Source organism: Tamandua tetradactyla, chromosome 10 (assembly GCF_023851605.1).
Source record: "Tamandua tetradactyla isolate mTamTet1 chromosome 10, mTamTet1.pri, whole genome shotgun sequence".
In the NCBI taxonomy this organism is placed as follows: domain Eukaryota; kingdom Metazoa; phylum Chordata; class Mammalia; order Pilosa; family Myrmecophagidae; genus Tamandua; species Tamandua tetradactyla.
In genome coordinates, this window is record NC_135336.1 from 57,527,537 (window position 1) to 57,538,932 (window position 11,396).

The following is an 11,396-nucleotide window of genomic DNA, read 5'->3' on the forward strand; positions in this document are numbered from 1 at the left end:
TCTCCTATAAGCTCTAACTATATTATCTATTTCTATCTCTTACCAATAGAAAATTTGATTTCAGACTTGTGGTCACAATAAAAATTAACTGTAATAGCATGAGTACAATTAATTCATCAGCTATAAATTGTCCACAGAGTTCTATTGTTTATATATGACACCTACAATATTAGGGAAACATTGACCTCTAATAGAACATATTAGTCATTGATTAGAGCCTGCAACTTCACCCCAACCAGGGTAATTTTGCACAGCGAAAGGACCTCCAAGGAGATTACAGAGCTACTTGACTGTTTAAGGAAATGTTGACAACCAGCTGAATACAGTGATTGGGAGGTTTTGTATGTAAATAATCCTCTCAACAAAGACAGTTTTACTTCTTCCTTTCAAATGTTTATGCCTTTTCTTTCATTATGTCATTTATTGCCAGGACTAGGACCTCCAGTACAGTGTTGATCTCGAGGAGGAAGCTTTTAATATAATACCATTAATTATTGTCTCAGTTTAAGATCCTAAGACCTTAGACTTTTTGTAGATACCCTTCATCAGAATGAGGAATTTGTCTTTCATTCCTAGAAAGAAAGTGATACTATCATACATGACTGTTGAATTTTGTCAAATGCTTTTCCTGCTTCTGTGGAAACAACCATATGTTTTTTATCCTTTAATCTGATATGGTAAATTACAATGATTGGTTTTGAATGTGAAAACAAATTTACATTCCTGGGATAAACCCTATGTGGTTATAGTCTATTTAATATATTTTTTAGAATGTATTTGCTAAACTTTTGTTAATTATTACAACATCTATATTTATGAAAGATATTAATCTGCAATCTTTCATATGCAATGTCTTATTTGAGTTTTGGTATTAGCTTTTTGCTGGCCTTAAGTTGGAAAGTGATCCCTCCTTTTCAATTTTCTGATGGAATTTATGCAAATTCCTTAAATGCTTAAAAGAATTCACCAATGAAATCATCTGGGCCTAGAGTTTTCTTTATGGAAAAGTTTTAAATTGTGAATTCAATTTCTGTTATTAAGGTCTTGCTTAATTCCTCTCAACAACATTTTATTAAAATTTTCAGTAGAAGTCTTGCATATCTTATAATAATTATGTTCTCCATTGGCTATTCACATTTTCTATTTCATTTTGTGCTAATTTTGTTGTTATTCTTTTCTGAGGAATTTGTCCACTCTAAGATATAAAATTTCTTGTCCTATTCATATTTTAAAATATTTAAACTATTCTGCACATTACCTTTTAAAACAATGTATTTTTTTCCCTGAATTCTTATATTCTAGCCTTGAAAGTAGTTATTTTATTAGCACTTTTATTGGATTTAGAAATCACAGAATGCCATTCTTTTAATAACAATTTACTCAGTGTGAATAGTAATATATTTTTCACTGCTTATACCCATTTCTAAATTTTGTAACTCTTTGGAGTCATGGAATCCCAAAATGTTTAATAGCTGACAGGAGATTTACAAATCATCTAATATAAACCTGTCCTTTTGTTTTTTTTCATTAAAATTCGGTTCTTGCAAAAAGTGTCATTGTGCCTAGTTAATATATCTGCCTCAGTAGGCTTAACATGTTTTCCCATTGTTTCAGTTTGCTAAAACTGCTAAAATGCAATATATCACAAGTGGGTTGGCTTTGACAGTGGGGATTGATTAACTTACAAACTTACGGTTCTGAAGCTGTAAAAATGTCCCAATCAAGGCATTATTAAGAGGATACCTGGACTTCTCTATCAGATGGTGTATGCTTGTCTCTCCCTTCTCTCTCAGGCTTCATCACTTTCAGCTCTGGCTGTGCCATCTGTGGCTTTCTCTCTGAGCTTCTGTGACTTTCCATTTCCTTCTCTGAATTTCATTCTCTTATATGGGATTCCAGTAAGAGGATTAGGACCCACCTGGGCATCTCTTAACTGAAATAAACTATTCATACACTAGCAATCCTCAATGCACTTTCAATAATTGGTCTCCTCCAGTACAGGGCAATGAAACATCCAATGGTTATTTCTTGGAGAGATCACATAGTGCTAGGATGACACTTGCAAAAGCTTGTGAACTCTGTCCAGAGGAGGAGCCAGATGACCAGGATGCCCCAGATGAGCATGAGTCACCTCCACCAGAAGATGCCCCATTATACCCCCACTCACCTGGATCTCAGTATCAGCAGAATAACCATGTGCACGGACAGCCATATATGGGCCCAGCAGCACATCACGTGAACAACCCTCAGAGAACTGGCCAACGAGCACAAGAAAATTATGAAGTCAGGAAGAAGTATCCCCACCTCAGACGAAGGATCAATAAAATGCACATAATTAGCTGGTTCCATCAAGACTGTGCACTCAGGCCTTACAGTTCAACTTTTTTCTGTGTCTGGCTAATATTTAAAACTAGAAAAACTATTCCTAATCAACATGGAGTGGAGAGTTTATTCACTGTCTTATCTGCAGAAATTTGCTGTCAATATATAACCTGCCTGCAGTGGAAAAGTGTATAGTGTTTTGTAATAAATGGCCTGATGCTAATGTGCAAATGGCAAAAAAATGAAAGTAAAAAAAAAAAAAGAAATAAACTATTCAAAAGGTCCCACCCACAATAGGTTTCCACCCACAGGAACGGATTAGCTTTAAGAACATGATTTTCTAGGGTCCATGAAACCTCCAAATCATCACACTCATGGTTGCATGAAGGTGGGCATAAGTGACATTGAGTCATAGCACATTTTATTTCAACTGAATTCAACATAAATTCAATATAAATGATAAAACATTTGGCCAGAAATCATATAAAGGACTTGCATTTGTCTAGTTTGCTGTTTTAAAGCAAACAAGAATGAAATTAGCTATTATTTTTGGACTCTCACCGATCCAATGTATTAGGGTTGAGGGCAGTTTAATTATTGCTTCAAGATTCTTCAACTGAAACATTCTGTAGCTCTCATATCTTCATTTCTAAGAAGTTAATAGCAAAAATTGGGGGGGAGAATATTACTCATATACACATGTAGAATTTCAAGTAAAATCTTCACAAATGATCTCTTTACAAAAATTTGCAAAATAAATTCTTCAAAAAAAATCTGTGCCATTTAGAAGGTCATATAAATAGGTTCCTAGCTAAAGATCTTTCCTTTTCCTGATCAGAACCAGAAAACAGACATGAAATCACTAATGGTTCGTCCCCATTTCTCAAAAAAAAAATTAAAATAAAAGAGTGAATGTCGGATACCCAGAATCATGATGAATGTTCTATTGTCTTAGGAAAAACATCTATGCTAAATGAGTTGTCTCTTGATAACCTCAAGGCATCCAACCTTGGTATAAGATAAGACTTTTTATTTGCAATTCATTAGAGACATCTGCTGATACAGTCAAGTAAACAAAGTGAGAAGTTATCTGTGACAAACTAGGTCCCTTGGGATCCAAAGCACATCTTTTTGTGTCTAGAATCTAGAAGTTTCTCAATAAAATTGCATCAGTTTCTGGCCTGTCCACTAATCAGGAATGCTACGAACAATTTCTCTTGAAAACCCTATTTTGAGATTTTGACAATATTTTTTTAGCATCTTTATTGAGACATAATTCCCATATCATAAAATTTATCCATTTACAGTATTTGGTTCATTGGTTTTCAGTATAGTCACTGAATTGTTCAACTTTAGAACATTTTAATCACCCCAAAGAAACCCCACAGCCATTAGCACATTAGCAGTTACTCCCTATCTCCACCCTGTCCCCTTAGCCTAGGCAATCACTGATAGTTCTATCTCTAGATGTGCCTATTATAGAAATTTCATAAAATAGAATTACACAAAGTATGGTCTTTTGTGACTGGCTTCTTTCACTTAGCATGTTATCAAATTTCATCCATATTATAGCATTCTTTGTTTTTTTTAAAATTCCTTTTTTATTGATGAGTAATAGTCCATTTACAGATATATCACATTTCATTTACCAATTCATTAATTGATAGACACTGGTTGTTCCTATCCACTTCTTGACTATTATGAACACTGCTGCCATAAATACCTACATACAAGATTTTTATGATGATTGTATGTTTTCTCTTGGGCACATACCTAGAAATGGAATTATTGGATCATATAGTAACTTAACTTTTTGAGGAACTGTAAGACTGCTTTCGAAAGCAACTGCACCGTTTTACATTCTCACCAGTATATGGGGGTTCCAATTTCTCCACATCCTTCCAGGATTTGTCATTATTTGTCGTCGCCCCCCCCCCCCCCCGGCCCCCCAAACAACAAAATATTCACTTTGAGAGTCGAGAACTGGGTAAAACCTAAGTAATAAGAACTGGATCCTCATTGGGGTCTTTTGGAAAATCGGAAGCACGGCCCTCTCCCGCAGCTCGATGCTTCTCAAATTTGGCAATCAGTTCTTTCGCAGGATTGAAGACGCCATTGGTGTGCTGGTCACAGACATAGCAACGCGGGGTGTTGTGGAAATGCTGTAACGCACAGGCCTCGCAGAAATAATGCTTGCATTTGGTGACAACCGGATTTCGGAAGGTCTGGCGACAGATGAAACACTTAAATGGTACTTCATCACCATCGCTCCCCACTTCATAGTTTTCATCCTCACAGACACCATGGCGATCCTCACCAAGCTCACGTTCCATCTGCCACCCATGCTTGTAATCGGAGCGATCATGGAGGAACTTGCAGCTGTCTCCGAAGCCGCAGAAGCCAGTCTCCTTGTAGTCCTTGCAGATGTCCGGCTGGTAATCCCAGCGCACGGTGGCGCGGAGATGCTCGGGAGCTCGGATGGGGCCCTTCCTCACGATTCCGGAGGAGGCATTGCCCAGAGACGTGTCTTTGGGCTTCATGTACTTCTGATAATTATTGATTCCCCGATAGATTCTGTCATCTTCCTGACCCCTCCGCTCCTCCTGGAGCTTCTGGCTACGCTCAAAGATGGCCTGGGCGTCCCGCTCCTTCTCGGTGTCCAGCTCGTACGCAGCAGTCGCCCCCAGATCCTCGGGCCCCACGGGTTTCGCAGAACGGGTGGACCTGTAGACCACGCCGAGGCCCGAGACCTCATTCTCCTCCTCGCCGCGCCTACCGCCCAGGGCCGCCTGCGCTTTCCCGCCGCCCCGAGTCTTCTGGATCATCGGGTTGGGGCTGGTCCGCTTCCTTTCCGGGCGCACCACGGCGCTGCCTTCCTCGCCACCCCTGCCGTCTTCTCCGGGCTCCGGCTCGCAGGCCGGCCGCTTCCTGCAGCCTGCAGCACCTCTAAGCCCAGGTTTTCTGAAAAGGAAAGTGCATACCGGCTCTGTGTTCTTTCCGGGGGGAAGCTGCTCTGCCATTTTGGGGTCTCGAGCTCCTAAACGGCTGCGGCGTCGCGCGAGCCTCTGCGTCACTGCTATTTGCATTTTTTTTTTTTTTTGTTTAATCATGGCGCGCCTCGTGGCTGTAAAGTGGTGTCTTCCTGTGGTTTTGATTTGTATTTCCCTCATGGCTGACGACGTTGAGGCTCTTTTCACAGGGTTATAAACAATTTATATATCTTCTTTAAATAAATGTCTGATTGCGTCCTTTGCCTATTTTTAATTGGATTGCTTCTTTTAGTATTGATTGGCAAGATTTCTTTATTTCTTCTGAATACCAACCAGTTCTTCAATAGGGACATCTGCATTTTCTCCGATTCTGTGGACTGTCTTCTCACTTCCTTGATGCTATCATTTTCAACAAAAAGTTTTTTTTTTTTGGTTAACACCACTTACTTGTTTTTTCTTTTATCTTTTGTGTTTTTTATATGACGCTGTATTTCTCAAAAACTATAGAAAGTACTACCTAATTCAAGGACATGTAGATTTACTCCTTTGTTTTTTCTAGAGTTTTATACTTTTAGCTCTTATATTTGTGTCTGATTCTTTTTAAATTAAATTTTGGGGTATGGCATAAGAAAGCAGTCTGATTTTATTCTTTTGCATATGAATTTGCAGCTGTCCCAATACCATTTGTTGAAAATTCTGTTCTTTCCCCGTTGAATTGTCTTGGCATTTAAAGAAACAATAATTTGATAAATATCTGTCAAAGGGCTGGATGAGACTACCATGCCATTCCTTCCATTATCTTTCTTTCTCCTCAACTTAAGGCCCAAAATAACTTATCTTTCAGAAAAGCTGGCCTTTTGACATCCTAGAAAACACAGCATGTCCAAATTTCTCCTTCAGTTAACGAAAATGGTTTTCTCAGAATAGATAAACAGACACCCCTTAAGACCAGTTCAAGTCTCTATTTTTTGCAAAGCCAAGAATGGCTAGAAAATGGGAAGTTTGATTTTTTTTTTTTAATCTTTATTAGTATACAGCTAGGCTTAAAATATTAGGTTACATTGTTCTTAGGTGCTGCTCAAGCACTTTTTTTTTTTTTTTACATGGGCCACACTGGGGAACGAACCCGGGTCTCTGGCATGTCAGGTAAGAACTCTGCCACTGAACCATCGTTGCCTGCCTTGCTCAAGCACTTTTTGCTTTCCCTTAATCTTTCTAGCCCTGTAATCTCTGAAAAAAAAATCGAGATGGCTGTACCAGTGAACAGGCATTTAACTCTTAAGATGATACTGTCGAAATACTACATCTTATTTCCAAGGATCGCTGAACTTTTTCCTTATTATATCACTGCAATAATTTATGTCTATGGGAGGGTTAGGATGGATTCAGAAATAGTTACCCCATAATAAAATTATAAGATTTATTTAGCTTTCTATATGTGCCTACAGCCTGGAGGTAAGAGATACAAAAGGTTTCCTTTCCTCCACAGTACAAAGTTGTAGAAAAAGCATTTTAAGTTCTCACAGGAAACAAATACAGACAAATGAAACTAACACTACATCTGTATTCGCACCAGCCTATGAGTTGGCAATACAAGTAATAAGTATGGGGATAATTCTTCTTTCCTTTACCTGCCATTCTCTCAGGAACAAAGTCCGTTTTAATTTAAATAGATCTTAATCATAAAAATACAGTTGTCATTTTAGCTGAAATGGTCTGGTTCCTAAAAGCCTGCCATTTATCACCTAAGGAATGTTAGAAGATTTACTGTAAAATCAGCTTTTAAAGTATGAAAGATTTGCGATATTGATTGTGGTGGGAACAGCGAAAAGTCTGCATTTTAAGCAACTTTGTCTGCCTTGAACATTAGCAGATGCCATTGATGAATTCCAAATAGAAACATGTGAGATTTATCCTCCTCCAGGCTCTTCTCAGCTCAGCATTATCCATTCACTCAGGAGCAAGTGTGTTCCTGGAAAAAGAATAACAAAAGAGAGCTCTTGAAGTGCAACAGGGCAGGATATTTCTACCCAGGGAAAAACAAATCCTTCACATAACTGCATTTCATTTACAAGGTATATGCTGAAGGAGTTATAATGTCTGCTTTAAAACTGCCAAGGAATATTCTGATGAAAAAAAAAAAATTTTTTTTTTTTTATATTTTTTTTTTAAGAGAGAGGGAGGAAAGGAAGGAAAGAAAGACAGAGAAGGAAGGAAGGATGGAAGGAAGGAAGGGAGGAAGAAAGGGAAACATCTTTTAAACATTTTCTTATTTTATTGTATTTTGTTTGTTTGTTTGTTTTTTTTTACATGGGCTGGGGCCGGGAATCGAACCGGGGTCCTCCGGCATGGCAGACAAGCACTCTTGCCCGCTGAGCCACCGCGGCCCGCCCAAAAAAAAATTTTTAAAGTAGGTTTAAACAAAACAATTTTCAAAGTAATTCCTAGTATTAAAATACTGATAATGACAAGATTGTTATCCACTATTTGCAAATTTAAAATAATACAGCTTCCCATGACTATTCGGAAAAAGTATAATGTAAATACTGGATTCAGCACTACTTGTAATCTAGTGTGCCCAAGAACACATATGGCACAGTATTTACTTCTGTTAGCTTAATCAACTTTAGCAAAGGCACAATGCAAAACAGTCTTACAATACAAATTCATGAAATTCACAATTATGAATTCTTGGGCAAGATAATCTAACAAACCAAGAATGTACCTTCTTAGACACTATCAGCATTAATGTAAAAATATGGAATTATTTATTAGTATCACATATTCTGTCTGATATATTAATTTTAGACAAACACTTTAGCAGTGGTTATGATAATAACTCACAGAATTTTAAAACTCATCCCTTGAATAGATAATGTGTGGAATTTTTTCCATAATAATATTTAAGGCAAAAATAAAAAGTAAAGAATTTCAAAATAGAACAATGGTTAAATAAATTGTGGGACAGCCTTATGATACAGTGTCATGCAACTATTAAAATCTACTCTTTAAAAGAACATTAAGGCGGGCCGCGGTGGCTCAGCGGGCAAAGTGCTTGCCTGCTATGCCGGAGGACCTCGGTTCGATTCCCGGCCCCAGCCCATGTAACAAAAACGGAGAAACAGAATACAATAAAACAAGAAAATGTTTAAAAATGTTTCCCTTTCTTCCTTCCTTCCTTCCTTCTCTCTGTCTTTCCTTTAAAAAAAAAAGAACATTAAATTACCTGAAAAATGCTAATGGTAGAAAATGAAAAAAAAAATTGGGCTGTAGAATTTTATCAATTCTTAAAATTTGACACATTGGCAGAGAAATATATTAAAGACACGAATAAAATTATTAACAAATGATTGCATGTGGTGAAATCAAGGGTAATTCTTATGTTCTTTGCTGTATATTGTCCATTTTCTTTTATTGTGCATGTACTACTTTAGAGATAATAAAAAGGTTGCTGCCATTTGCTTTCTAATGCCAGATCATACAAAAGAAATGATATCCGGTAACTGGATCATAAGAGGTGGTTAAATATTCTGTGGTATCTACCATAAAAGATTTAACAACCTTATCATACTGAACAGATGATGATGGTTTCTGCCAGGAATCAAGTAGAAAATTCACTTTCAAGAGAGAAAGATGATAGATACAAGCAAGTCCGCTAGACAAACTGAAAAACCAAAAGCCAACTAATTTTATCTTCTAAATCAAAGATCTCTATATAAATTTCAGTGAGTAAAATACCCTTGCATCGTACATTAGCATGTCAAAAATTATACTATATCTGAAGAATTTATTAGAACAAAATTTTCATTTTTAATTTGCAGATGATATTGTTCTGGACAATCACATTCAAAACAATTTTGCAAGGCAAGTATGATGTGAAGTGAAGAATCTTGCTCTGGGCTAACTTCCAGGAAATCTTGATAACTTCTTCTTTCACCTCAAATAGCGTATTCAAAGCCTCACTCTTCCTTATGGTTTCCTTATGCTTCTATCCTACTTTTCCTTCTAGCTTGTCTCAGAATTCTTGAATTCTACTTAGTTTAAGATCCAATGCTTTTAGTTTCCTTCTCAGGATTTTGTGATTCTACATCCTTTTTCCCTTAAATTTCATATGGAGGAATTATTCTATTTTTTTTCCTGTGATTTCTTTCTTGATCTTGATTTTGTCCAATCCTCTGCATCCCTACTTGTTTTAGTTTCCCAGTTGCTAAAACAAATGCCATACAATGTGTTGGCTTAAACAATGGGAATTTATTTGCTTATGGTTTTGATGTTAGGAGAAATACAAAATGGATCATCAGCAAGGCAATGCTTTCACCCTAAAGACTGGCATTTTGGGACTGGCTCCTTGTGATTCTTAGTGTTTGCTTTTCTATCACATGGCAATGCACAAGGCAGTGACTCCTCCTTTCTCTTCTGAGTATCATTTGCTTCCAGCTTCTGGTTTCTTCCCATGGTTTCTCTCTCTGCTTGACTTTCGTTCTGTTTATAAAGGGTTCCAGTAGTCTAGTTTAAAGTCCAACCTGATTGAGTAGGACCAACCATAACTGGAGTAATATCTTAAAAGGATCTTATTTAAAATGGATCCACACCCACCAGAATGTGGACCAAGACCAAGACATGTCCACATAGGGGGAAACAATTCAATCCACCATACCATCCTCTTCCAGAACATTGCTCCATTGCCCATTTACACCCTGTCCCCTTCCAAGGTGTCATCTCTCTCTCTCCATATTGGTCTTCCTCTTGAGACACAAATAGTATCAAGATTGCCTCCAACTGAGAGAAGCCTTTATTTAACCCAATTCTATGAATATCTCCATAATGTCATACTTTTATTCATGCATCTAACTAGTATCAAGCACCTACCATGTAATAGGCACTATTCTTTGTGCTAGGAGTACAGCACTGAACAAAACAGAGGAAATCCCTGCCCAACTGCTGCTTATATTCTGTATGGAGAGGGTGAGACAGAAAATCTCTCATAGAGTATGAGATCAAAGAGGGGGCTTATGTCTAGGTGATGACACTCAGTGACACAGAGGGAAGTATCTGGATCAGAAAGCTAATAGGGCATTAGTGGTTTGGGGTCTTTCACAGCCCAGGGTCATATCTATAGATAATAAATGTTGGGTAGAGTCTCTTGAGATTGCAGAGCAGATGGGTTCTAAATGACTAAAATCATGCCTATTTGGGCAATATTTAAAACAACTGAACGTGTAAGAATTTGTGTGTGGCATTGGAGGGTTTTGGGCTAATGTTTCCTAGCCTGCTGTGAAGAAGTAAATACCAACCAGGGCCAATACACAGCGATCATCTTTGGCTCATTAATATAACTATTATTTTTCCACATATTACCAGTGAAGAAAATTAGACCCAGAAAGATGAGATGATTTATTCAAATCCATACAGCTATTAAGTTGAAGGGTCTATCTTAATTAGAGCTCAAGTTTTCAACCACCTTGGAGTACTGATTCTTAAGACTGTAGTAATTCATTCAACAATTAATAAGCACCAATGAATGCAATATAGCATAGTCTTTGTTAGACCCTCGAGTGACACTCTTTTGGATTGAAACCTCAGCTTCCCACTTGTTAACTGTGTGACATTAAGAAAATGACTTTTTCTCTCTGGATCTTTGTTTTCTTATCTATAATATGGAGATACAGATAATATGTACTTTATAGGATTGCTGTGAAGATGGAAAGCATTTGCTATGATACTGAGTGATAATAAACACAATGAATTTTGATGTTATTCTTATCACTTATTTTATACTTGATATAATGATAACAGCAAAAAATGAATTCAAGTCATTGTTCTAATTCTCAAGGAGAAGCAGACAAGTAAATAGATAATTGCAAACTAGCATAACACCATGCAGGGAATGCATAAGATATTGAAGAATGACAACTGAGAGACAGAAGTTTGGAGTCTGTGCTGCTTTGAAACTGTTATGTACCCCAGAAAATCCATGTCCTTTTATTTCTAATCCAGCTTTGTGGGGGCAGACCTCTCATTTAGTGTAAAACCTTTTGGTTAGGTTGTTTCCATAAAGACATGGCTCACCCAAATGTGGATGTG

General features: G+C 37.3%; 1 protein-coding gene across 1 annotated transcript; it reads right to left on the reverse strand.

Moving 5' to 3' along the window:
* Positions 1 to 4,252: 4,252 nt before the first annotated feature.
* Positions 4,253 to 5,354, reverse strand: LOC143647938 (E3 ubiquitin-protein ligase RNF113A-like). The gene has a single exon (XM_077117615.1). The coding sequence runs from the start codon at positions 5,340 to 5,342 to the stop codon at positions 4,317 to 4,319; it is 1,026 nt and encodes a 341-aa protein (XP_076973730.1). The 5' UTR covers positions 5,343 to 5,354; the 3' UTR covers positions 4,253 to 4,316.
* Between the last annotated feature and the right edge of the window lie 6,042 nt (positions 5,355 to 11,396).

Excerpts from the sequence above, each read along its gene's own strand:
- LOC143647938 (XM_077117615.1), bottom strand. The coding sequence starts at position 5,342 with ATGGCAGAGCAGCTTCCCCCCGGAAAGAACACAGAGCCGGTATGCACT.